The sequence below is a fragment of the Danio rerio genome, chromosome 1 (genome assembly GCF_049306965.1).
Source record: "Danio rerio strain Tuebingen ecotype United States chromosome 1, GRCz12tu, whole genome shotgun sequence".
Taxonomy (NCBI): domain Eukaryota; kingdom Metazoa; phylum Chordata; class Actinopteri; order Cypriniformes; family Danionidae; genus Danio; species Danio rerio.
This window is the reverse complement of record NC_133176.1, coordinates 710,001-737,963: the sequence shown is the minus strand read 5'-3', so window position 1 is coordinate 737,963 and position 27,963 is coordinate 710,001. Positions and strand designations below refer to the sequence as shown.

The following is a 27,963-nucleotide window of genomic DNA, read 5'->3' as shown; positions in this document are numbered from 1 at the left end:
TAGTTCCTCTAAAAGGCCCGCCCTTAAGTGACTCTGATTGGTCATCGTCATAATGTGCTGCTATTCGTGGATCGGCTCCACGTCACGCCCGTAAAAGCACGCACTTTTCTGCTGTGTAAACATGCAGTCAACCTCCTGCCTGCTCTAAAATAAAATCTGACAAGTGTCTGTAACCAGTGAAAATGGGGTGCGGCTCCTTTAAGAGTTTGCCATTGTGTGTGTGTCTATGTGTGTGTGTGTGTGTGTGTGTGTGAATGTGTGAACTTTCTATAGCAAGCGCATGTGCACGGGAGTTTTTTTCTTTTTCTCTGATGCTCAGATTAAGTGGTTTTCTGTAGTATATCATGACAGAAGAATAAAGCACAAGATGTGGGATGCGACCTGTTGAGCCTCGATTTATTATTCTGCTGCGACCACGAGTCAGGTGAGCTAACCTGTATTTTTTTTTAACTCTATGCGTTACATGACGGCTTTCACATGTATCCGGAATATGCAGGTGTAAGTAATATGAATCATCCACATATCTTTTACGACTTCATTATCTGAGATGTGTAATGCATGGAAAAGCTGCCTGAAGACAATCAATGCAGTCGCGCGTGCACACACATAAGAGACACGAACATGCTGGTGGTGTGTGTGTGTGTGTGTGTGTGTGTGTGTGTGTGTGTGTGTGTGTGTGTGTGTGTGTGTGTGTGTGTGTTTACAGCAGTTTGACTGATAAATATGAATTTGTAGCTCAATCATTTGCCCGCAAAGCAGCATTTCCCATTGTTTACATCGTTGCTAGCATATCGTTAACGCTAGACACTGTCATGATCAATATTAACTAATAAAAACACTTACCGATTGTTGATCACAACTTCTGCTTTGAGGAGATTTTAGCCGAATCCAGCACTGAACAGAGATTCTGGAGCTGTTTTGTCAGATCATGCGTGCTGTGTATTTTATAATTCTCTGGAACATAATTAATATTGAACTGTGAGCACTTCTGTCTTTGTGTCGTGTCCTTTGGAAGCCCAAATACAGAAACACACGAAGCTCTGTGGAAACAGCAGTGTTTAGACGCATTTTTAGCTTCATCTCTGCTATAACGTTACAGCGCCTCTGGCCACGACCCTTACCTGCATGCGCAGTTTGGATGCGCAGTAACAAACTTTTGTGATCTCACAGGGGGAGGAAGTATTTTTTGTAGTCCCCATAATTCGTTCATTGTATGCTTTGCTAAGCTAACTCTGTAAAACCCAAGGTCTCCCTTTGCATTGAACTTTTTACATTCAGAGATGTTGTTTATGTTCACACAGCTACATGACACATCAACTAAAGTATAAAATATGATATCGTAGTGGACCACCCCTTTAACATCCAACGTCATGCTTGTTAACATTAGTCAATGCACCGTGAGTAAACCAACTCAAAATGAACTATATTTCTATTAACTAACATGAACCAACACATGTATTGTTCATGAGCCCCCACATCCTCCGCTGGTTCTACCCCTGCACTGTGAAGAGCATCCTGTCTGGCTGCATCACCACCTGGTATGGAAACAGCACCAGCAGCAATCGCAAAGGCCTACATAGGAGTGTGCGAACTGCGGGACGCGTAGTAGGAAGTGAGCTTCCCTCCCTCCAGGACATCTACACCAGGCGGTGCATGAGGAAAGCCAAGAGAATCATCAGTGACTCCAGCCACCCAAGCCGTAGACTTTTCTCTCTGCTGCCCTCAGGCAGACGGTTCCACAGCACGGTCACGCACCAACCGACTGAAGGAAAGCTTCTTCCCTCAGACTATCAGGCTGACGAACACTTAACACAACACACACAGACTCTTCCACACGCCTCACTGCACACCATCAATATGTAGCATGCACTGCACTTTAACCAACCCATACTAGAAACAATACTGCCTACAACCATGTGGACACCTATTCATTGCATATATCGCCGTCATCATATTTGCTCTCTTTGCATTTTGTACAGTCTGGGGCCAGCACCTAAGCTTTTCACTCATCATAACACACGATCTGCTGATGATGTGACAATAAAGTGATTTGATTTGTTTATTCCTGTTAGGAAATGCATTAACTAATGCAACCTTATTGTAAAGGCTGTAAAACAAATTATTGTAAACTCTTAACCATTTTAAGATACATATGTTTATTGTATACTGTGATTAATTTGTGTATAATCTCTCAAATATGATTTATAATGAGGTATATCCTCCTGCAGTGTTTTCCTATATCAGTGTTGTGAATCACCTTTCAGCGCTCCTCCAGCTGCAGGCATCTGTACAGCTGGATTATCAGTGTTTGTTTCTGCTTTCCTCAAATAGATCTCCTCATCATGTCAGTGTGTGTGTGTGTGTGTGTGTGTGTGTGTGTTAGTGCCATTGCTTCATGAATCTTCTGATAAATATAGTCCTGCAGTGTGACGCTATAGTATAAACACTGCTGAGCGGCCGATGCTCTGCACAAATAACCACAAAACCAGAGCAGACTGACCCAACAGGATTTAATGAAATGCTTTTCTCGAGGAAATTCTGTAAGCCTGAGATTAATGTGCATCTCCATATTGTTGATCTGACTGCAGCATGAATGCATTTCTCTTATATGCTTTAATAATGAGTGTGCTATTTTGCTTGTGTGTGCATCTTAAGTTTTGAGCTACCTCGTCTTTAATTGAGAAATAATATCCCTGCTCTTGTGTTTTGCTACTTAATTGAATTTTTAGCCATTTTATTTGTGCATACATCAACAAAACTAACATTGAAATAAAATAAGTTGTCATGAAATCAAGAATACACTGCAAAAAATGCTTTTCTTACTTAGATTTTTTGTCTTGTTTCTAGTACAAATATCTAAAAATTCTTAAATCAAGAAGCATTTTCTAGACAAGCAAAACATATTGTCTTGTTTTCAGAAATAATATGCCAAATTTAAGTGAGGTTTTCCTTAAAACAAGCTAAATAATCTGCCAATGGGGTAAGCAAAATAATCTTGTTTTTCCTTTTGACATAAGATTATTTTGCTCACCCCATTGGCAGATTATTTAGCTTATTTTAAGGAAAAATTCCCCTAATTTTAGCATATTATTTCTGAAAACAAGACAATATGTTTTGCTTGTCTAGAAAATTCTTCTTGATTTAAGACTTTTTAGATATTTGGAATAGAAACAAGACAAACAATCTAATATATAATGGGGAATTGTGATTTTATTTCTTGTTTTAAGGATTTATTTCATCACCTCTTCTTCTTCAACACCACCTAAACTCTTCTCTGATTGGTGTGTAATGATATGAGAGGCGGAGTCAACCTGTCACTCATGTGTGATCCACCAATAGTAAACAACCATCTAATATCCCCACCAACAGTACATCTTTTCTGGTTAATAGTATTAATAGTAACAATAATATAATACTAATTATAGTATTAATAGTAATAATAATAATAATAATAATAATAATAATAATAATAATAATAATAATAATAATAATAATAACAATAACACAAATATTATTATTATTTATTTTTATTATGATTAATTTATTATTTATTATTATCATTATAAATATAAATACTAAACATTGTTGATGTGACTGCAGCATGAATGCATTTATTATTTATGAGTTAATTATTAGTGCACTATTAGCTTGCATGTAGAGCTAAAGTTTTGAGGTACCTTCTTGTCTTTAATTGAGAAATTAAATCCCTGCACTTGTGTTTGTTAATTTTTTTTGTCATTGATTTATAATGTTGTTTGCATTTGAGGAAGGCTGAGGCAAACATTCATCTCCATATTGTTGATCTGTCTGTAGCATGAATGCATTTCTTATATATGCATTAATAAATAAATTAATATGCATTAAAGCTGAAGCTCTGAGGTCTTTAATTGAGAAATCATAAAAATCACTGCATGCATTTTGTGTTTGCTACATCCCTGAATTTTCAGGTACTGATTTATGAGCTATAGTCACCAAAAAAAAAAAAAAAAAAAAAAAAAAATATATATATATATATATATATATATATATATATATATATATATATATATATATATATATATATATATATATATATATATATATATATATATATATTTTCTCCATGAAATCAAAATGCCATTTTATGGAGTAATGTGTTTATTACTATCACTAACATTTGATTTATTTTAAATTCATGAATTAAAATCACTTTCTCTCCTTTAACAGAACCTAATCTCTTTTCTTCTCTGATTGGTGCTTAATGATGTGGGGGCGGAGTCGACCTGTCACTCATATGTGATCCACCAATAGCAAACCACAACCATCCATTAAATCCCCATGGAATCAAGCCCCTCCCACACCATTTCTGGCCAATAGCTTCAACCCTTTATCAGGTGAGGAACCTTATATGGTAACTTTGTTGATTTTGATCACAATATAATTAATAACAATATAGTCAACACAAAAGTACCAAAGTCTAGTAATATCTCCCAGTAACAACTTATATATATATATATATATAATATATATTTTTTAATATATATATACATATATATGTGTGTGTGTGTGTGTGTGTGCGTGTGTGTGTGTGTGTGTGTGTGTGTGTGTGTGTGTGTGTGTGTGTGTGTGTAAAGATAAAAATCAAGAAAGAACCAGCTGAAAAGGAAAATATTCAATACAAAAAAAATGATCTTTGCTACTGTTGCTGATATGCTAAATATAGAAATCTAACATCTTGTACAACAGATCATATTTATGTTTAGTTATTGATTTAACAATTTACACATAAAACTTCCTGTTTCATTATAGGTGGATCATTTTTAAAAACCTATTCAGTGACATAATTTTGATGGTTGTTTGTCGCCACCTATTGGAAACACAATGTAATTGCTACAACATTCACCAGCGTCAAGTTCCTTTAAATGCTGATCATGTATCTAAAACTATGCACAGTAGTCTGTCCTGGTTAAAGGTCCCCGATCACCAGTTACCTCTATATATTATTTTGTTTTTTATATTTATATGTATTTATTTTATTATGTTTTGATGATTTGAAAATATTTTGTCCTGTCAGGCAGCAGAAGTCATTATGGAAGGTGTTCAGTGTGGAAATGCAGGAGTTGCAGTAAAGATGAACAGAAAAGAAGATGAAGATGAAGGTACAGAACTTAAAAATGCACAGGCAAGATGACCTGCTCTGAATCTGCATTGAATGGGAATGCATCTGTGTTTCATTAATTATGTTAAGCAGAAGGTGAAGCCTGTGAGCGCAAAGCATGCTGGGAGCCCAGTGTTCTGTCCACCATCGGGAAGGAGATCGTTTATTTCGCTGGTCAAGAGATCAAAATCTGGGAATCTCTGGATTCATTCGGTGCCGTCATCTGGCCTGCGGTGAGACCAGACCTTCTGCTTATTACATACTGAGATACCATCAGGGTTTCTGGGACTATTACTAAGAGGACCTATTATATAGAAATCACTTTTATACTGGGTTTAAACCCAGCAGTGTGTGTATCTCCAGCAGCCTCTAATGGTGAAGAGTAATTAATTGTGTTTATTATAATCAGACTTGATGCAGACACACTTTGATTGGCATACTCTCTTTGTACGTGTCATCAGAGGGGAAAGCCCCGCCCACTAGTGCCCATCTCTCCATCTCATTAGCATGTCCAGCAGCCCTGAGTGAGAAGCAGCCGTCTGTCCATTCGCCATTAGAGTGTTTGAGCTGCTGAAGATGATGTCAGCATAGACTAAGAGGATTATAGATGTGGAGTTTTAGATGAACAGAGACAGGAGCAGCATTCTCTGTCAAAAATCTGCCGGCTCATGCTGATTTAAATTATATTAGCAATTCAGCTAAATAAAATGTTGGCAACTCAATTTTTCATCATCACATGCATGAATTATGATGTAGGCTCTGGCTCTGTGTCATTACCTCGAGTCCCACCAATCGACGATAGATCTTCTGGACAAGGCGGTTCTGGAGATTGGAGCGGGTACGGGTCTGGTGTCCATCGTGGCCAGTCTGCTGGGTAAGCATTGAAATCATAATTACATTAAGAGTGTAAATCACTCATAAAGCTGTTCTGACTTTACATATTCATGAAAGCTGTTCAGTGTTTGGACTTTCAGGAGTGAAATATAAACCACACTGAACTGAACTTAAACTCTGAACACTGGACTGACACTGTTTCAGTACACTATAATCTGTTAAACTGCTTTGACACAATCTACATTGTGAAAGTGCTGGAGAAATAAAGATGAATTCAATAAAAGCGTTCATATTTTCCAATTGTTAGTTGGTGATAAACAAACATACACCTGATCCCTAATATGCGAAAATGCTTCCCAACACTTCTGTGTTCGTCTTGGAAGCGCATGAAGTTTGATGCACAGGCAAATACTATTACACAAGGTCAGGTTGGTTGGGTGGTTACAACAAAACTATTTCATTTAACTTTTACAAGATTTTTAAACATCGATTCAAATAACAAAAATAACTTTAAAGAAAAATATGAGCCAGTGCAGAAGAACAGAACAGGGTATCTGCACAGCTGGTGTTTTCAGCCAATGACAGACTTCTGCTGAAAGCTTAATGTGACTGTTTTCAATATCATACGGTTCCTTTTACAGCATCGATATTGTAATTTAATTAAAATACACTCAGTTAAACAGACTTAGGCATTCATTTAGTCGTTCAAGCGTAAAACGAGATGAAAGACTGTGTAATTGCATGCACCGTCAGTACCTGCATGCTAGTGCAGAAACTCTATTGACAATTCATTCATTTATTTTCTTTTCGGCTTGGTCCCTTTATTAATCAGGGGTCGCCACAGCGGAATGAACCGCCAACTTATCCAGGATATGTTTTACACAGCGGATGCCCTTCCAGCTGCAACCCAACACTGTGAAACACAGACACACACACACTCATACACTACGGCCAGTTTAGTTGATCAGTTCCCCTATAGCGCATGTGTTTGGACTGTGAGGGAAACCCACACCAACACGGGGAGAACATGCAAACTCCACACAGAAACACTAACTGACCCAGACGGAACTCGAACCAAAGACCTTCTTGCTGTGAGGCGACAGTGCTAACCACCGAGTCACCATGACGCCCCTCTATTGGAGTAAAATAAAGTCATATTTTAAAGGCATGGCCAGGGGAAATGGTATTTAATACAGTGCTTCTTGCTCGATTTGAGACCCACTTCATATTGTATATCTATAAGGCAGGGAAGATCATTGAGTTTTAAAGAAATCGGATCTTAAACATGGCGATTTTATAATGGAAAGAGGCTGGCTGGCTGAAAATGTAAAGTCTGTGTGCATATACCCCATTGACAGCTATACACCACCATCAAATCTGATCTATATGAAGCATTTGTGCATCTAGAGGCGAGTTTGAGCAGTTCTGTTATACAGAAATTACACCTATATATCTAAATGCTTCATAAATGAGACCCATTATATTAATAATTACCTGTAAAATCAGCTTCAAAAACATTCACCAACTGTTTAAAAAATGACTGAATTACTATAATATTACTGAAATGGCTCCCATATTTATTTACAACTGGTTCCTAAACGAGGCCTACAATAAGGTGTTTTCTTACCTGTTAAATCACCTCAAAAAAACCTTCATACCTGCTTAGAAATCAACAACAAACAAAACATTCATTTATTTTCTTTTCAGCTTAGTCCCTTTATTAATCAGGGGTCGCCACAGCGGAATGAACCCCCAACTTATCCGCAACCCAACACTGGAAAACACCCATACACTTGTGCATTCACACACAAACAAAACAATAACAGGTGAGGCCCTTTATAACATATAGTCTTTAATAATTACCTGTAATTTCTCCTCCAGGATCTTGGGTCACTGCGACTGATCTGCCGGACGTCCTTGGGAACCTGAGAGCCAACCTGTGCAGAAACACCCGCGGCCGCTGCAGGTACACCCCGCAGGTGGAGGAGCTCACCTGGGGCTACGAGCTGGAGAAAACCTTCCCTCACTCGGTCTACAGATACGACTATATATTAGCAGCGGATGTGGTTTATCATCACGATTACCTGGCAGAACTACTGGTCACCATGCGGCACTTCTGCCAGCCGGGAACCACACTCATATGGGCCAACAAAACCCGCTTCGGCACTGACCTGCTGTTTGTGGAGAACTTTAAAAAGAGCTTCAACACAAGATTACTTGCAGACGACGGAGAGGTCAAGATTTACGCCGCCACCGCAAAAGAGTCAGAAATAATGGATGAAGAACAAGTGAAGGGAGAAGACTTTAATGAAGAAATATTTAGAGAACAGAAACCTGAATGTGGAAATGAAGATGCAGAGTTTAAAGAGTTAAGGGTTGATATGGAGGAAACATTAGAGATGGAGGATGATATTGAGGACAGCTCAAACCCTGAACCACAGGAGAGTGAAGAAAATAAAGACTGCATACTGAAGGATTCAACATTAGCAGATCAGAAATTGGGTCAGTAATTGATTTTGAATGTTTTAAAGCAGGGGTGTCAAACTCGATTCCTGGAGGGCCAAAGCCCTGCACAGTTTAGTTCCAACCCTGCTCCAACACACCTGTAGGTTTCAAACAAGCCTGAAGGACTCAATCAGTTTGATCAGGTGTGTTTAATTAGGGTTGGAACTAAACTGTGCAGAGCTGCGGCCCTCCATGAACTGAGTTTGACACCTGTGTTTTAAAGTGATGCTGCCTAATGCAGTGTTACCCAACCCTGTTCCTGGAAGCACACCAACAGTACACACTTTGGCTGTCTCCCTTATATATGACCCATTCATTTCAGGTTTTGGAGTCTCGTCTAGTGTTCTGATGAGTTGATTCAGGTGTGTTTGTTAAGGAAGAGGGCGACATGGTGGCTCAGTGGTCGCCTCACAGCACTCAGGTCACTGATTTGAGTCCCAGCTGGGTCAGTTGGTGTTTCTGTGTGGAGTTTGCATGTTCTCCCTGTGTTGGCGTGGGTTTCCTCCGGGTGCTCTGGTTTCCCCCACAGTCCAAACACATGTGCTTTAGGGGAATTGATTACCTAAATTGGCCGTAGTGTATGAGTGTGTGTGTGTGTGTGTGTATGGGTGTTTCCCAGTACTGGGTTATAGCTGGAAAGGCATTCACAGCATAAAACATATGCTGGAATAGTTGGTAGTTTATTCTGCATTGGCGACCCCTGATGAATAAAGGGACTAAGCTGAAGGAAAATGAATGAATGTTTGGGAAGAGGTTGAGTGTGTACTGTCAGTGTGCCTTCAGGAACAGGGTTGGGAAAGACTGGCCTATAATGAACTGGAGTCTGATTTGATCTTTCAGAGAAAGGAGAAAGCACAGAGAAGGACAAACAAGACGAGTGCATTAAGCGATCATGGGCGCCGACTATTTACTACAGACCTGGGAAAGAAGTTTATCATTTCATGGGGGAGACCATCACAATTGAGGAGGCGCTGGATTCTTATGGAGCTACAATATGGCCAGCGGTGAGTATTCAGCTGCAGACAAACGAGTCAAATATATGAGACACACTCTAGAGTTATGTGTGCATGCCAAGCATTTTGCATTCATGTTCCATAACCTGTAATTATCCCACCTACTTCCACACATGTAGTGCAATGACAATAATGCTCAACTTGACTGTCTATTATTAACAGACAATCTGTCGTTAATGTAAAATGATGCAAATAGCTTAATTAGTTTAGGGAACATTTAATTCTGTTACTAATTATTGTTAAACTTCTTAAACCAGTAACAGAGTTGACATTTCCCAGCATTTTGTGATTTAGCTCCTGATGCCAACCTCAAACCAGACTCCACATCATGTCTGAAACACTATTTGATGCATTTTCATCATGCTATTGTTCATAAATACTGAATGAGAAACTGACTGAAATATGACAACAGAAATATCAAAACAGAAAAGACAACTAATGTATCTAATATAGGTGAATCCTGAACATTTTGCATGAATTAACAAGAGAATAATAATAATAATAATAATAATAATAATAATAATAATAATAATAATAATAATAATAATAATAATAATAATAATAATAATAATGGCGAGGCAGTGGCGCAGTGGGTAGCACGTTTGTCTCACAGCAAGAAGGTCGCTGGTTCGATCCTCGGCTCAGTTGGCGTTTCTGTGTGGAGTTTGCATGTTCTCCCTGCCTTCGCGTGGGTTTCCTCCGGTCCAAAGACATGCGGTACAGGTGAATTGGGTAGGCTAAATTGTCCAAAGTGTATGAGTGTGTGAATGGGTGTGGATGTTTCCCAGAGATGGGTTGCGGCTGGAAGGGCATCCGCTCCGTAAAAACTTGCTGGATAAGTTGGCAGTTCATTCCGCTGTGGCGACCCCGGATTAATAAAGGGAGTAAGCCGACAAGAAAATGAATGAATGAATAATAAAAATAATGCACCTCAGTGCCTTCCAGAGATTTTCACCACATGAAGTGACATCCCTTGCAGCAAGTCACATGCTTTTTTCCATCAATGCTTTCCAGATTGTTCTGCCTTTTGATAACCCATGTAACAGAGTTGAGGATAACAGATTTGACATGTTCCACCATTCTGTGCTTTAGCTCCAGATGCTAACCTCAAAACCAGATACCACATGGTATGTCTAAAACAGCTCTGCATACACATACACACTGCATATTCATCACATCATTGTTTTTAAAAAGTGAACTGACTGAAATCTCACAGCAACAGAGTTAATAACTAATCTACTAATAGTGCATCCTGAATATTTTGCAGAAATCAATGAAATGAATAAGACTGGCAGTCCTCAAAGCCTTCCACAGTTATAGAGTCCTGCAAAACAAGCATGCTCCATCTTTAAAGTGCAGTGTGTGCATGCTCTCTCCTATAGGCGCGTGCTCTCTGCAGATTCCTGGAAAGACCAGAGGGCAGACAAAAGATTGATTTACTTGACAAATCTGTTCTCGAGCTTGGAGCTGGAACCGGCTTACTTTCATCCATCATCACTCTTCTGGGTCAGTGTTCATGAGATTTATAATGCTTTATATATTTACATACAGTTATAATGGACCCTTTTCACAACACTGTTATGATGCGTTTAATGGTCATCAGCATCTTAAACCTCCTGAAAGTTAATTAAGTCGTTCATTCAATACTTAATTCATTCAATGTTTTTAATATTTAGATTTTTGGAAATAAAAACGCATGAACATTTATATGTGCAGTGGGGGAAATAAGTATTGAATATTGGGAATATTATTGGCTTTTGACATGGAATTGAACTAGATTTTGGTAAAAACTCAAACAATACAAACATAAAAATAAAACAACAAACAAATCTGAAGAATTAGTTCTGTATGATAACAGAGGAATGACACTGAACAGGAGAAATCACTGAACTATTGAAACGTATTTAATGGTTTATATTATATCCGCAGCTTAAAGACGCCTCTCCGTGAGTTTCTTACAGACTCCAACAGAGTTTCTAAATCCTGATGCTTCTGTGGCTCTCGTCTATCAAATCTGAGCTTTATTCTGTATTCTCTATTGGATTCGGGATCAGGTGATTGGCTGGGCCATTCCACAGCTTAATTTTCTTTCTCTAAAATCATCTGAGAGTCTCCTCGGCTGTGTTTTGGATCAATATCTTGCTGAAATGGTTTGATCTTCATCCTCCTGCTGATGTAGATGTTGGACTGAAGCAGCTGATGTTTATTTACTCTGAGGAAGGGCAGAGGCTTGCTGAAGAACCACTGAGAGATTCCAGCTGCTGTCTGGGCCTTCACTGCACAAATACACCTCCCTTTCTTCATGTGTTCAACACTCTTTGTCTGCGTCATATTATGTACTACATTTGTACGCTTATTAGTTTAGTTTTCTTCACATTCATGGATTTCTATGGTTGTTACCCACATCTAGGAAAACATTCAAGTCAACAGCAGCTTTAGAATGATGTTTCCTGAGGAAAATTTGTGATGTATTCAATACTTATTGTCCCCGCTGCATTTCTGAATGAATTATATCATCTTTGCATTAAATTACAATGAGTGAATTCCTGCGTGTGTGAGGGACACACTGCATTACAGTACATTTAACATGATTCTCATGATAAAAGGGTCCATTAGTGTTTGGTGGTGTACATTTTCAGAATAATGACTGAAACTGCTCTATAGGTGCCAAACTAACTGCCACGGATTTACCTGAGATTCTGAGTAATCTGACATGCAACCTCAACAGGAACACAAGAGGACGGAGGAAATATGAGCCACGGGTCACAGAGCTTTTCTGGGGTGAAAAACTGGACGAAACCTTCCCCAAATCCACACACCGATACGACTATGTGCTGGCCACAGATGTAGTCTATCATCACGACTATCTAACAGAGCTGATGGCCACCATGAGGCACTTCTGCCAGCCTGGAACTACTCTAGTGTGGGCAAACAAAGTCCGCTATGCCAGAGATCTGAGCTTCATCGATGACTTCTTCAGATACTTCGATGCCAGACTTCTTGAGGAGTTGGACGATGTGAGGATTTATGTAGGAACCTGTAGGGAAGATCATCATGTTCAGGAGATAAATGAGGGAGAGGAGGACGATGCTGACTTTGAGTCGGATATTGAAGAAGCAAACTCTATAAGAGAGACTGAAAATGATGTGGAAGATGAGTATAATGTTGACTTTGAGTCAGATATTGGAGAAGTAAAGTCTATAAGAGAGACTGAACATGCTGTAGATGATGTGGAGGATGAGCTGGAGTGTGTTGATGATCATAGACTGCAAAATGACAAGCAAGACTATGAAGAACCAAAGGAGTGTGGGAGATCTGCAGAGCATGAGGAGCTCAAAGAAGGTTAGGAGTGCGAATATCAGGTAAAGCCAGGCTCACATTGTGCAATTTAGGCTATAATTACTACCTTTAAATGTGCCCTGGAAAGTCTGGGTATACTAAGGCATAGTAGAATGATAAAAGATCAGGATATGGAAATGGACATACTGCGAGCGTGAGACCACTGTTTCCTTATTTTCATGTAAATTCCAGTGGTGAAATCACTCTCTTTAGTTAAGTTTAATTATAATTTAACCTTTATCCACAACAGATCTGGTGAGTAAAATAGGTCAATGTTACTTGGATTGGGTTTATATTTGTATAATTTGTATTATATGGTCAATCATGGACCTTTAGATTCTAGGGGTAATTTATGGCGTAATAAATAGGCTTGTTAAACTATTTATGGACATGTTTTGAACTTATTGAAGCCATGAACCTATTATGTAGATACCAGAGAACAATTAAAGTCGTTAGACCAATGCAGTATACGGCACCTTTAATAAAAGACCTTCAACACCGGCTTGCTTGCAGCCAATGGAGAGGTCAAGATTTACCCAAACACCACTAAAAATGTTGAGTTAGATTTAATTTAAGACAAATTTGGAAATCCTAAAACATTCCTGTAACCCTAGGCTTAAAGTGTGTGTGAAATCTAAATTTGCATATTATTATTCTACAGGTGAACAATTATTCTGTGCAATTTAATCCACTGATAAAGATGTTAAAGTCTGAGCATCTGCTTCTGCGTTTGGATTGGCTCCTTTTCTGATGTCAGTTTGAAGCTTCAAACACAATATTCTTAAGCCACGCCCCTCTTATTGTAAGGTTTCTGCAAGGGAATAATGCGCAAAAAGAAAACCCCACCCCTTACTCTACTGCATTTCAGTTGGAAGTACATTGACATACTGACATAAAAGATTCAGCAACTTCAGACTTTGACCAAAGCATAGAATCACCAAGAGGCGACACTCTAGTGCAATTTGGGAAACAGCCACTAGATGGTGCAGCAGCCATTTTGGAATGAAAACTCCAATAGAACAACAGCATATTATAAGTCTGTAAAATAAACTATTAAAAGTGCTGATGATTGTGATAGTAAGTGTTGTATTGTCGTCTTTCAGGTTGCATCTCAGCTTTAATGCGCTTTTTAACTAAATAAATGATAAACAAAGCGGCTGCTCGCCATTGCAACGGCAATAATATCCAATGGACAGCCGATCGCTTTTACTCCAAAATTGCTGGGCGCTGCTGTTGCAATGGAACCTTCTATTGAGTGTCGCCTCTTGGTCATTCTAAGCTCTTTGCTTTGACTGTGGTTTTGATGGTTGGTTTAACAGGATCACTGACAGCCAATTAATGAGCGCTGGGGTCAAATGTTCCCTCAGGTGTGTCCGAAAATGTAAGAATCTTTCCTGCAGAGTGATTGAACTATGACCACTGTTAAACCAATAGGTTGATTACAACAATGACGACAACATTAAACCACCGCAGGGAAATATCAAATCAAGGTTTTTCTGGCTTTATATTATAAGAAAAATTTACGATTGAGATTGTTTATGTTTACTGTTAGGTTTTATTTCAGAATGCAGTTTACTGAACGCATTACTGATGAATAACGTCAAACTCTGGTTTAGTCTTGCATGTCCATTATTTAGTACGTATGGATTGTTGCACACTGACATTATGACAACTGAGGTGTGGGTTAACACCAAACACAGAATGAAGTATTCGTGCAAGTAAACTACATAAAAAGTCAATGCAAACAGGTGAGTAGAAGCAAATATTGGTGCAATCATGTCCACCGCACAAGTTCAAATAATTGAACTGCAAAAACAGGGGAAAAACATCCCATGAGTGTGACATAACGATCCTGTTCATACAGTCCGACAAGCTACAATCATTGAATACATTTGCACTATGAGCCTGGCTTTAGTTGCTTATATGGATGTTTGTTTTGTCTGCTAAATCAGTGGTTCTCAAAGTGGGGGTCGGGACCCCTTGAGGGGTCGCGGAACAATGAAGGGGGGGGTCGCCTGGTGATTTCCAAAAATCTACTTATTATTATTAAACCATAAGAATTACCATATTTTATCCATAACCAACTGATGAGAAAAAAACAGCCGTTTATAGTTACTATAGTAGCTTATTTACTTGTTCTATTGGATTGCGATCCTGGGGTAAATACATTATTTTTTTAAAGACATCAATAGCGTCAGATGCAGCAGATTGATTTTATAATACCAGGTTAAACTTTCTGGCCCATTTACAGCACTGAAATACATGTAAAAAATTAAACGAAGAATAGACTTTGGTCTATTGGTGTGTGTGTGCGCCATTGCATGCAAGTTTTCTGTATTTATAACCACCTCAGGGGATATTGGGGGTCGCGAGTCACTGGTATTGTTATTTTAGGGGTCGCGTGCTGAAAAGTTTGGGAACCCCTGTGCTAAATGAATCAATGTGATCCTCTTTCCCCCAGCTGAATCGGTTGACTCAAAGCCACCCGAGCGGAGATCCTGGGCTCCCACAGTCTACTACAGTCTGGGGAAGGAGATCTACAGCTTTCTGGGACATGAAATTAAGATTCAGGAGTCTATAGATCATTATGGAGGAGTGGTGTGGCCAGCGGTGAGCATCAACACATTCAGCATTAACACACCACTGTTAGATCAGGAAGACAAGAGTGTTGTGTCTGAAAAGCGCAGATAGTGCGTGGAACACTGTTTGAGAGCTTTTCAACATCAAAAGTCGAAAGCAGAGATCAACATCCCATAATGCAAAACACACCCAGAAATAAAGGAAAACACTAGTAAATCACTAAATATGGAAACTGTTCATTAACAGAGATTATTTACAGTGTATGAATATCAAGGCAATGGTGTGAAGCATGCTCTGATGGATGCGTGCAGAGTTCCAGAGCACTGGACTAAGAACTGTAAAAGCTCTGCTCCCTTTAGATTTTAATGAAGTGTTTCAGGAATGATCCTGATCATATGGTTTTAATCCAATAGGCACTGGCCCTCTGCCGATTCCTGGACACCCAAGCAGGGCAAAAGCAGATCAGTTTACTGGATAAATCAACCCTGGAGCTCGGAGCGGGAACGGGCCTCGTCTCAATAGTGGCCACACTTCTGGGTAAGTCTAGCAAAATCGATTTCACTTCTCTTTAGTGAACTTCCCTTTGAGGGGTCAGTGGTTACTGGTTAAGAGTACGGCAGAACTTCGGTCAAGGTTTCAGGTAAGATTAGAGATGTAAATATGAATATGCTAATAAGCCAGTTGTTAATAGCGTGGCATGTTTTATCAATCAATGCCTTGATTTAGACTCATTTTAAACCCCGAACACTAAATGACAGCTCTGATTTACAGGTGCTAAAGTGACAGCCACGGACCTGCCAGAACTCCTGGGTAATCTGAGGTGTAATGTGAACAGGAGCACCCGCGGGTGGCGCAGATACGAGCCTCAGGTTTCCGCTCTGCAATGGGGACACAGACTGGAGCAGATGTTCCCTCGCTCCTCACACCATTATGATTATATTCTGGCAGCTGACACCGTCTATCATCACGACTGCCTGAGCGAGCTGCTCCAAACCCTGCAGCACTTCTGTCAGAGTGGGACAACTGTCATCCTCGCAAACAAGCTCCGGTATCAGTCCGACAGGGCGTTTATCCGGGACTTCCAGAAAGCTTTTAACACCACATTACTGACAGAGCTGGAGGAGGTGAGGATCTACTCTGCTACCATTAGAAATGGGTGAAAAATGCTTAGCCACGCCCCTGCAACCAATAGTTTGATGTACAGGTAAAATAGAAGGCGGAGCTCAAAAATAAACCTCTCCCCCTTCTTAATTTTCACTCAGCTACCATTTGAATTGGGTGATAAATGCTTAGCCACGCCCCTCCAAACTTATGTTTGCTGTGAGTGAAAGAAGAAAGGCGGAGCTCAAAAATAATCCCCCCCCCTTACTCAAAATTCACTCTGCTACTACTTGAATTGGGAAAGTCTTAGCCACGCCCCTCCAACCATTAGTTTGCTGTGAGTAAAAGATGAGGCAGAGCTCAAAAACAAACCCCGCCCCTACACATTTCACTTCGCTACTATTTGATTTAGTTAAAAAATCCCTAGCCACGCCTCTCCAACCATTAGTTTGCTGTTAGTGAAAGATGAGGCGGAGCTCAAAAATAAACCCCGCCCCCCATTCAATATTCAGTTTTAGTTGGAAATATGTAATCATAAATCTGCTACCACTTGAATTAGATAAAAAAAATGCCTAGACACACCCATCCAAGCATTAGTTTGCTGTGGGTCAAAGATGAGAGGCAGAGCTCAGAAATAAACCCCGCCCCTACTCATTATTCATTCTATTACTATTTGAATTGGGTGGAAAATGCCTAGCCACACCTATCCTAGCATTAGTTTGCTGTGAGTGAAAGATGAGAGGCGGAGCTCAGAAATAAACCCCGCCCCCACTCAATATTCACAAACATACAAAAAACTATTAGAGATGACAAAACTATGGAGTTAATTTGTTGATTATTGTTGTGGATTATTATTTATTGTTTCTGAACCATTTTTTTCTGTTGCTTTTCAGACATGGAAATGTATAAGTTACAATTGTTTTGTATTGAGTTGTATTATTTACTTTGCTTAATAATTTTATTTATTGAATTTTTTACGTCTTCGAAATGAAGTCTAAAGTCTTAGCCACGTCCCTCCAACCATTAGTTTCCTGTGTGAAAGATGAGAGGCAAAGCTCCGAAATAAACCCCGCCCCATACTCAGTATTCACACTGCTACTATTTGAATTGGGTAAAAAAAAATGCTTAGCCACGCCCCTTCAACAATTAGTTAGCTGTAACTGAAAGAGGCGGAGCTTCGAAATAAACCCACCCCCTACTCAATATTTAGTTTAAGTTAGAAACAGATGATCATAACTCCAATACCATTTTAATTGTGTAATATATGCTTAGCCACACCCATCCAAGCATTAGTTAGCTGTGAGTGAACGATAAGAGGCGGAGCTCAGAAATATACCCCACCCCTACTCAATATTCACTCCGCTAACATTTGAATTAAGTGAAAAATGCTTAGCCACACCCATCTAAGCATTAGTTTGCTGTGTGAAAGATGAGAGGCGGAGCTCAGAAATAAACCACGCCCCCTACTCCATATCAATATTCAGTTTTAGTTGGAAATAGGTCATCTTTACTCTGCTAACATTTCAATTGGGTGAATAATGTTTAGCCACGCCCCTCCAACCATTATTTTGCTGTGAATGAAAGATAAAAGGCGGAGCTCAGAAATGAACCCCACCCCTACTCAATATTCAGTTCAAGTCGGAAATACATCATCATACTGCAATAAAACAAGCAAGTAAACAAGTTTAAAGCATTCAGACACAAAAAAAATAACATTTTAAGAATGATCAACATTATTTGTATTTAAAAATGCACAGAATCAAGACTATACAGTGTTTATTTGCATCTTATTCAGTTACTGTATCTAAAGACTGTTTATTTCATGTGTGTGTGCTGTATTGTATGTATCTGTGCTTAATTATTGCGTTTGTCAAATCTTGAATGTGTTTATTATAGTGGGGGAAACGGGCTGAGAATGATGGGGATTTTCTGCAGTAGATTTGGCAGCTAATAACACTTACAGCTTTCAAAATATTTTTTAATAAGCAAAATAAAAGCAATTTTTAATAAGTAGTGATTTGTTGGCTCACAAATATGAAATAAAGAGACAGGTTAATGGAGATAACAGTGTGAAATATTATGAAAATGTCTTACCGTGTCTTGATGGAGGACGCTGCGCTTAAAAAAATTAAAAGTTAATATGAAATGCATTTTGTAATAAAAAGATGAATTATTGTGCTACACACAAAAACAACTGAGCATATCACTGAAAACTATACATGTAAACAATAAAAACAATACATTAAAGTCAATAAAAACTCCTGAATAAAGCCTGAGTGTGATTAAATACAAATATTAAGTCAGTTCCAGGTCATTTTATTCCATATCTTCCTCAAATACATCATCATCATCATCATCATCATCAGCACATTTAACAAAATAACCGTCTGTCATTTCTGAAACATTCCACCAATAGCAATGGATATAAAAGAACACCTAACTACTCTATGCATGAATTAAAAGGACTTTAAAATATTGGCATTAACTAGATTTCATCTGTACTTTATAAATACAAGACATCCATAAATATATCTGAGGATATTCAAGGGTTTCTTAATACAGACTGATATGAGATTTCCTGAAGAGTGCAGAAACGGACGGGATTTAAAGAGACAGTACACGCCAAAACATACAAACATGTCCGAATTAAGTGGTGGTAAACATTTATGCATTTCTTTCTTCTGGCAAACACAAAATAAGATATTTTGAAGAATGTTCTGCTATTGCAAGAAGAACAAAAGAAACTGAAACAATCTCTTATATCGGTTTTGGGTGAACTGTCCCTTTAATGATTGTGAATTTTTAAGGCCATTTTAAAGATCCTGCCATTCGCATCACCCTGAACATCAACAAACACACACACACACACACACACACACACACACAATAGAAAAAAGTGGCGACCCACAGAGGAGATGTGCTTGAATGCAGAAGAAGAAAGTGAATCTGGAGGAGCTGCTGAAAATGTGAGCATGAATGCTGGCGTCGAGTCTTCTGTGTTTACTGTGTCTGAACCCTGAATGAAGGCTCACACACACACACACACACACACACACACACACACACACACACACACACACACACACACACACACACACACACACACACACAAACACACACAAACACACACAAACACACACAAACACGCTAAGAAAAATGTCTCGGTTTTACACAGACCAAAAGGAAATGAGTCGAGGCTCAGAGAGAGAAAAACTTGCAGACGGATGAGAGAACGGCACATGAAGAGACCCGTGTGTTTAGGAAACATGCATACATTTGACACACACAAGGGCCTAGAAAAAATAAAAAATAGAAAATAAATTCACAAAAAAATGAGGAAAAAATAAAATAATGAAAATAATAAAATTCACATAAAAAAAAAATCAAAAGGGGGAAAAATTTAAATATAATGACAGTTACCTAAAGAGGTAATAATTTAAATTAAACAAAATAATTTAAGTCCAAATATAATTTTTTTTAGGAGGGGGATTTCACCAAAAAAAATAAAAATAAAAATAAAAATAAACCTAAAAAATAATAATAATAATGAATGAAATGTGAGCGCACGCACACACACACACACACACACACACACACACACTCGATGTCCATCATATTGCCGTATATATTTACGCTTGTACTGTTGTTATGAAAAATAGTTCATAATCATGTGTCAGTCCACAGACTGCATGTGTTTAACACACGTCCTGATGAAGAGTCAGCCAGACACACACACACACACACTGAAGGCATCATGGGGTCCGTGAGGGATGTGTGTATGTGTGTATGTGTGTGTGTGTGTGTGTGATATGAGGTTTGGATTGTGATGATCCAGAAGGCATTAAAAGTCTCCTCTTGGTTAAAAACAGGAGTGTGTGTGTTTGTGTGTGATGATTAGAAGGGTGTGAAGTCTGCCGGGAAGAGGATCGGCAGCCAGCTCTCAGTGAACGAGACGCAGTGTGTCCAGCCCAGAGAACGCATCAGCTGCAGACGGAGAACACACACACACACACACACACACACACACACACACACACACACACACACACACACACACACACACACACACACAGTTATTATATATACACATACATCTTCATTATATACATATACACACACACACACACACACACACACACACACACACACACACACACACACACACACCTTCCTCCACGTGTGTTTCTCTCACCTGTAAGCAGTTCTTGGAGTTCTCTCTGCTGGGTTTGTCCTCTACAATCTTTATTGCGTATTTCAAGGCTCTGGCGTACATCTTATTGGCCAGCGCATGCTTATAGGAGAACGACAAAACCTGCACAAATCAACAATAGGATGTACAGTCGGGCTGCGTAGAGTGTGTATGAGTGTGTGTGTATGAGTGTGTATGCGTAGACAAATATCTGCCCTGACAATGTAAATAAAGTGAGAATTATGATCAGATATGAATGAGTTTATACTTTAAAATGTAAAATAACAGTCTTCTACATGTGATAAATATATCTATACACTATACAATGGTGCTGTATCATGATAATCAGGACACACACTGACTTGCATTAGCACTAGTGAATATCTGCCAGTGCTGTACCTTAGAGTCTGTAAGCTCCGCCCACTTCTGCAGCTCCCAGAAGGTGTCCGTCAGAGCTTTGGCCACGCCCACTGACTCCTCCTCCGAGCTGCTCACCTGTCCGGCACTGGCCCCGTCCTGCAGCGGCGTCTGCATCAGCTGATCCGCCAGAGCACAGCCCTTCCTGCAGAGCGCATCCAGCAGAGACGCCTTCTGCTTCTCCATATCACTGCGCACACACACACACACACACACACACACAAACACACACAAACACACACAAACACACACAAACACACACACACACACACACACACAAACACACACACACACACACACACACACACACACACACACACACACACACACACACACACACACACACACACACACACACACACACGTATTAAAGGACACCTATTATGCTCTGTATAGTGTGTGTGTGTGCGTGTGTGTGTTTGAGTGTGAGCTGAGAACAGCACACAGATAATGTTCTCCAGCTCTCTGAAATTGACCCTTTCAGGCCTTGATCCTAATTGTGGTGTTTTAGTGACTGTCGCTTTAAATGCAAATTAGATTGTGCTCTTTTCAGAAGAGGGCGGAGCTACAGACGGCTGTGTGACAGATGTAAAATAGCACTAGGTCAAATGTGTGCTTCAGTGTCAGTGTGTGATGATAAATAAAAGGATTAATAATTGTGTTCACACACACACAGATGAATGATGATGTGTGTGTGTACCTCTTGATGGAGGCGGCGTCGGGCCGTGGGTCCGTCTTCATGGTGAGGTACACTGCCAGCGCCGTCTGATCGATGTGTGACATCACTGACTCTGCAGCGGATACAATCTCCGGCAGACGCTTCAGACGCTCCTGGACGAGCAGACGCATGCACTCAGTGAGTGTGTGTGTAAGTGTATGAGGAATTGTCTCTGTGTATGTGTGCGCATGTATGAATGTGTGTATGTATGACAGCGATTATGTATGTTAGATTGTCCGTGTGTGTGTGTGTGTGTGTGTACACATGTATGGGTGTGGGTGCATTTGTGTTTGTGTATATGAGTCTGTGTGTATGTATGTGTGTGCCTTTGTATGCACGAGTGTGTGTGTGTGTGTGTGTGTGTGTGTGTGTGTATGTATGAGAGTGTCTGTGTGTTTTGTGTGTGTTTGTAATCATAAGAGTATGATCATATGAGTGTCTGTGCGTATATATATATATATATCTGTAAAAGAAATAAGAAGAGTGTGTGTGCGTGTGTGTGTGTGCGTGTGTTGTACCTTCTCAGAGTCGAGCTGATGGAGTCTCTGCACATGCAGTGGCAGGTGTGTAGGAAACGCCTCCTTCAGCTCCTCATACAGTGAACTGTTGTCCAGTCTGAGCAAACACACTCAATAAATCCTCAAACACACACACACACACAGACACAGACACACACAGACACACACAAGCACACAAAGACACACACAGAGAGACAAAGACGCACACGCACGCATACGCATGCGCACACACACACACACACACACACACACACGAACACACGAACACACACACACACGAACACACACACAAACAAACACACACAAACGAACACACACAAACGAACACACACGAACGAACACACACGAACGAACACACACGAACGAACACACACGAACGAACACACACGAACGAACACACACGAACGAACACACACGAACGAACACACACGAACGAACACACACGAACGAACACACACGAACGAACACACACACACAAACACACACACACAAACGAACAAACACAAACAAACACACACACACACACACACACACACACACACACACACACAAACACACGCGAACACACACACACAGTGTGAAGCCTCACTTGCTCATCCACTGGATCTTCAGGTCCCGCAGCGCCTCACTGAACTCCTCCTTCACGTCCTTCTCCTTCTCCGGGTCCTTCTCCTTCTCCTTCCCGTTCTTGCTTTTGTTGGGAGCAGGAACCAGGTGGTAAAAGATTGGCACGATATCCTGCATCAGAACAACACAGAAGAACAACATTACCCACAATCCATCAGTCCATCTGCTCATGTGGCTTAAAGCAGATGACTAACATGATCATCAGAAATACAGACTCAATTCCAATCATATGAGGTCTGAATTTGTCAAACAGACGCAAGCTAATGACGGACATGAAAATGATGTCTCTCTCTCTGTGCGCACGTGTGCATGTGTGTGTGTATGTGTGTGTTGGCAAATATGATGTAGATATTATATATTTTCAGTTAAATAAATATTCATAAATGCAAGTGTTGTATAAAGAATAATAAATGAAATAAAACTATACAATTACGTCAGAAATATTCATTTTAACGATATTAACGTTCAATATAATGCATGTGCTTAATGTTTTTTCAGTAAATTTAATTTCATACACATCATAAATCATACTTTACAAAATCATTTTAAATATAGATAGGTTTTCTGTTGGTGTTGGACCACTGGTTTGCATTTTGAAATGATTATTAAGCCCAAAAGGTCACAAATAAAACATGAAAATTAATAGAAAAATAATTAATCAGTTATTGCACTGCATTTTTAATCAGATTCCAGCAAAAATAATCAAGTTACTGTGATACAGAACATTACTGTGAAGTTTGAGCTTGTATTATGGATCATAAATAGATTAATTAACTGGTACATTACTGTATAAATATGAAATTAAAAGGCAGAAGTTTTGTTTTTCTGTATCTCTACCCGTCCAGTACCTTTTTAAATTTTCCTTGTCGTTTGGCTGAAGCTTGTCCCTGCTGGTCAGAATAACACACATCAGAGAGAGAATCACACACACACACACACACATACACACATACATACACACACACACACACACACACACACACACACACACACTGTCCTCTCTACCTCTGCTCTCTACTCCTTGACATCATCATGACTGATTGTAAGTGCAGCAGAATCACAGACAGACACCAGACCTCAGCAGACAGTAAGACAGCCAGACAAACAATCAGTCAGTCAATCAGAAAGAGAGAGAGAGAGAGAGAGAGAGAGAGAGAGAGAGAGAGGGGGGGGGGGGGGAAATAAACACTCAGATGGAGAGTCAGATGGACAGACAGGTAGGATGACAGTCAGAAAAAAACAGACTGTCAGTCGATCAGACAAAAAAAAAAGTCAGACAAATATTTGGACACAGTCAGTCAGACAGAAAGTCAGACGGACCGATAGAGTGGGGCAGACTGTGACAGTCGTACAGACGGTCAAACAGAGACAGTCAGACAGACCATCAGAGAGATCCAGTCAGACCAACAGTCGGACAGAGACAATCAGACAGAGAGAGAGTTAGACAGACGGATACAGTGGGACAGATACAGTCAGAGGGATTACAGTCGGACAGACCGTCAGAGAAATACAGTCAGACAGACAGTTAAACGGATACAGTCAGACATACAGTCGAATAGATACAGTCAGACTAACAGTAGGCCAAATAAAGTTGGATGGACAAACCGACAGAGACCATTGGACGGATACAGTCGGATGGATACAGTTGGATGGACCGTCAGAGAGATACAGTCGGACAGACAGTCGGATAGAGACTGTTAGACATACAGTCAGATATTATATATATATATATATATATATATATATATATATATATATATATATATATATATATATATATATAAACATATATATACACATATATATACACACACACATATACACACACACACACACACACACACACACACACAGTCAGACAAATACAGTTGGATGGACAGTCAGACAGAGACAATCAAACGGATACAGTCGGACAGCCCGTCAGAGAGATACAGTTGGACAGAGACAGTCAGACAAAGTCAGACTTACAGTCGGACAAATACAGTTGGATGGACCGTCAGATATACAGTTGGATAGATACAGTCAGACTAACAGTCAGACAAATATTGTTCGGTGGACAGTCGGACAGATACAGTGGGACGGATACAATCAAGAGGACGGTCAGATATACAGTCAGACAGTCGGACAGAGACTATAAGACATACAGTCGGATAGTCAGACAAATACAGTTGGGTGGACAGTCGGACGGATACAGTGGGATGGATACAGTCAGACGGACCATCAGATATACAGTCGGACAAATACAGTTGGATGGACAGTCGGACGGATACAGTCAGATGGATACAGTTGCATGGACCGTCAGAGAGATGCAATCGGATGATACTGTTAGAAGTACAGTCAGAAAGAGACAGTAGGACGAACAGTAAGAGACAGTCGGACAAAGACAGTGACAGTCTTAGATAGTTGGACACACAGGCAGCCGGTCAGACAGACAATCATTCTGACAGACAAACAAAAGCCCTTCACCACAGACACTGTGCTGGAGTTCAGATAGATGATCTGTGCTGCCCTTATACACCGGTGCATGTGTGTGTGTGTGTGTGTGTATTGCCTTACACAGGGTTAAGTGATGCATGCAAGCATTTTCAGCACAGCTTTTACAGTCATATATTTGTGCATTTACACACCAGCATTATGTACATTCAGTGCAGACAGAAGCAGTGATGCAGATATAATAATGCACATCTCCAAGCACTACATCATCTAAGCTGAACTCAGGCTTACAGGCTCCAGAATCAGATCTCTTCAGAGTTTGGCCACCAGCACCATATCAGTGGAACAGAGTGAGAGTGGAGCATGCTCTTATATCAGTGCTGTGTCTTGTTACTGCACTCGTAACAATATCTAGACTCAAATGATCCAGAGTGAAGCACCAGCAGCACCAGCAGCAGCAGATCACAGACAACAGACCCAAAACTGATCAGATCATAAAGGTGAACAGAAATGTGCAACAGGCATAATTATAACTGCTGAAGCAGACATAGAGCTGACATTACAGTGACTCACTCTAAAAAAGAACAGAAGCAGGGCGCGCTGAATTCAATATGGGGTGAGCATGAGTTGGTATGATATGGTGAAGCAGTGCCAGTGTCACAAGAGAATGTGCCAATTCTCCTGAACATCAACACAAGTGTAAAAGTGATTCTGCAAAAAGTCAATTAAATAATGTTCACAGCACAGCAGTTCTGCCATCAGAAATAGTGTGAAAGCAAGTCAGATTATGAATAATTCAGTGGCTCACTTTTTAACTGACTCACTGCCACCTATTGGTGGTTTCAGCGTTTTAATATTTAAGGTATTTACATTAATTATAATATTTTGAACACTGAAGTGTGAGCATTCATTTCAGCATTATGCAATTGTAATGCAGCTTCTGTTGCTACTTATGTGGGGACAATTTTGACAGATTAGCTGTAATCTCCACATTCTTCTAATTAATTAATTTATTAAGTTCCAAAGTTTGATATAAAAAGGCATGCATATATAAAACAATTATTCTATAGGGTGTCAAATCTAATTTCAGTCAATGCTGTGAAAAAACGAAAAACACAGAATTTGAAGAAATAACTCCTTGTTATTCAGATATCCCCAAAACAATGATCAGATTAATCCCTGGTTGTCAATAAAAAAAAAAAAGTATCAAAATTAGATAAATCAAAATAAAATATTATTTAAAATAAATAAATATATACATACATACATACATACATACATACATACATACATACACACTAAATAAAATAAAAAATAATATAATAAACTAAATAAAAAATTCAAATAAACAAAATATAAAACCAAAAAATAAATAAAAATATAAATTAATTAAAATAAAATAACATAAAAAATACAAGCCTTTCTGTGTGGAGTTTGCATGTTCTCCCCGTGTTGCCGTGGGTTTCCTTTCGGGTGCTCCGGTTTCCCTTACAGTCCAAACACATGCACTATAGGGGAATTGATTAAGTGAATTGGCCGTAGTGTATGAGTGTGTGTGAGAATGAGTGTATGGGTGTTTCCCAGTACTGGGTTGCAGATGGAAGGACATCTGCTGTGTAAAACATATGCTGGAATCATATGTTCACTTCACTGTTGTGACCCCTGATTAATAAAGGGACTAAGCTGAAAGAAACTAAATGAATGAATGAAAATAATCTAAAAATGAAATAAAATAAAATAATATAAAAGTAAAAAAATAAAATAAAAAATTAACAAAATTCTACAATAAATAAAGCCCCTAGGTGTGAGCTGAAGACCCCTCTAGAAGCAGAGGCGGCTGATGGGAGCGCAGCGGGAGCATGCAGGGCTACAGATCAGCTGGATCTACAGTGTTTGAGAGACTGGGACTCACTGCTTTTTTGCCGAACTCACTCTTGGGCAGAACCAGAGAGCCGGAGATGAACCCGCCTGGACCGGAGCCTTTAGGGATCCTGAAACACAGAGACAAGCGTCTGCATCGACTGTCGCAGGGTGAATATAAACCCTCTTTAGGTAAATTATAGACTGCCTTTATGGCATTTCAGCCCCCTGAAACAAACTATTAAACTATGAAGACTTATTTTAAAATGACAAATTTCAGTTTTTTCAAAAAAATATCTAAAAATAAAAAATAAAAAAAAAAGTTGATAATTTATTTTTTAGATTCAAGTAGTTTGCAATTAGAATAATTTCTGAAGAATCATGACTCATAAAAAAGTACTGTAAGTTGTAGTAAACAGTGTTTTTGAACTACAGTATATTACAGTAACGTAAATGTGTAGGAAATGTATTAGCTGTATATATAATAATAATAATATTTACACCACATTATTTTCTACTGTAGTATTAACTATGGCAAACTGATGAACTGTAATAAAAACTGTAGTACATTTCATTTTTAGCACAGTAAACTGTGCTGTATTGTAGTATGGTATGCTCTATATTTGTAGAAAACTGCAGTACTGCTTTTTGTTTATATTACTGTAGTTGTTACCATAGCAACCATAGAACAA

General features: G+C 39.3%; 2 protein-coding genes across 15 annotated transcripts in view; one reads left to right on the top strand and one right to left on the bottom strand.

Annotated features, from left to right (window-relative positions):
• Window positions 1–208: 208 nt before the first annotated feature.
• Window positions 209–19,395, top strand: mettl21ca (methyltransferase 21C, AARS1 lysine a). Of its 12 annotated transcripts, none has more exons than XR_012404969.1 (13): window positions 209–424; window positions 4,207–4,373; window positions 5,054–5,138; window positions 5,231–5,370; window positions 5,894–6,011; window positions 7,853–8,473; window positions 9,317–9,480; window positions 10,582–10,616; window positions 10,872–10,995; window positions 12,218–12,831; window positions 15,290–15,438; window positions 15,822–15,945; window positions 16,180–18,567. XR_012404969.1 is itself a non-coding variant. In XM_073949287.1 (12 exons), exons 3-12 carry the CDS (start codon window positions 5,069–5,071, stop codon window positions 16,566–16,568), a joined length of 2,568 nt encoding a protein of 855 aa, XP_073805388.1. In that variant the 5' UTR covers window positions 209–424; window positions 4,207–4,373; window positions 5,054–5,068; the 3' UTR covers window positions 16,569–19,395. The 12 variants fall into 12 exon arrangements, 5 of the variants coding, with proteins under 5 accessions (XP_073805388.1, XP_021331593.1, XP_073805387.1 ...); XR_012404974.1 differs by lacking the exon at window positions 209–424 and adding an exon at window positions 2,470–2,540 and having other exon boundaries at window positions 9,326–9,480; XR_012404965.1 differs by lacking the exon at window positions 209–424 and adding an exon at window positions 2,470–2,540.
• Window positions 18,810–27,963, bottom strand: part of tpp2 (tripeptidyl peptidase 2) — a 25,503-nt gene continuing 16,349 nt past the window's right edge. The window contains exons 22-29 of one of the 3 annotated variants that reach the window (XM_005168010.6): window positions 27,324–27,402; window positions 23,827–23,868; window positions 22,941–23,089; window positions 22,352–22,448; window positions 21,816–21,946; window positions 21,098–21,305; window positions 20,702–20,821; window positions 18,810–20,493 (exon numbers count right to left, since the gene is read on the bottom strand). In XM_005168010.6, coding sequence (XP_005168067.1) covers window positions 20,404–20,493; window positions 20,702–20,821; window positions 21,098–21,305; window positions 21,816–21,946; window positions 22,352–22,448; window positions 22,941–23,089; window positions 23,827–23,868; window positions 27,324–27,402 — 916 coding nt within the window. In that variant the 3' untranslated portion in view covers window positions 18,810–20,403. The remainder of the gene's footprint in view (window positions 20,494–20,701; window positions 20,822–21,097; window positions 21,306–21,815; window positions 21,947–22,351; window positions 22,449–22,940; window positions 23,090–23,826; window positions 23,869–27,323; window positions 27,403–27,963) is intronic. The other 2 variants (XM_005168011.6, XM_002660321.8) reach the window with 2 other exon arrangements.

Bases quoted from the DNA above. Each gene is read 5' to 3' on its own strand.
- mettl21ca (XM_021475918.3), top strand. From the start codon at position 5,069: ATGGAAGGTGTTCAGTGTGGAAATGCAGGAGTTGCAGTAAAGATGAAC. The intron at 9,481-10,871 runs GTGAGTATTCAG...TCTCTCCTATAG, and splicing joins GAGCTACAATATGGCCAGCG to GCGCGTGCTCTCTGCAGATT. The intron at 15,946-16,179 runs GTAAGTCTAGCA...TCTGATTTACAG, and splicing joins AATAGTGGCCACACTTCTGG to GTGCTAAAGTGACAGCCACG.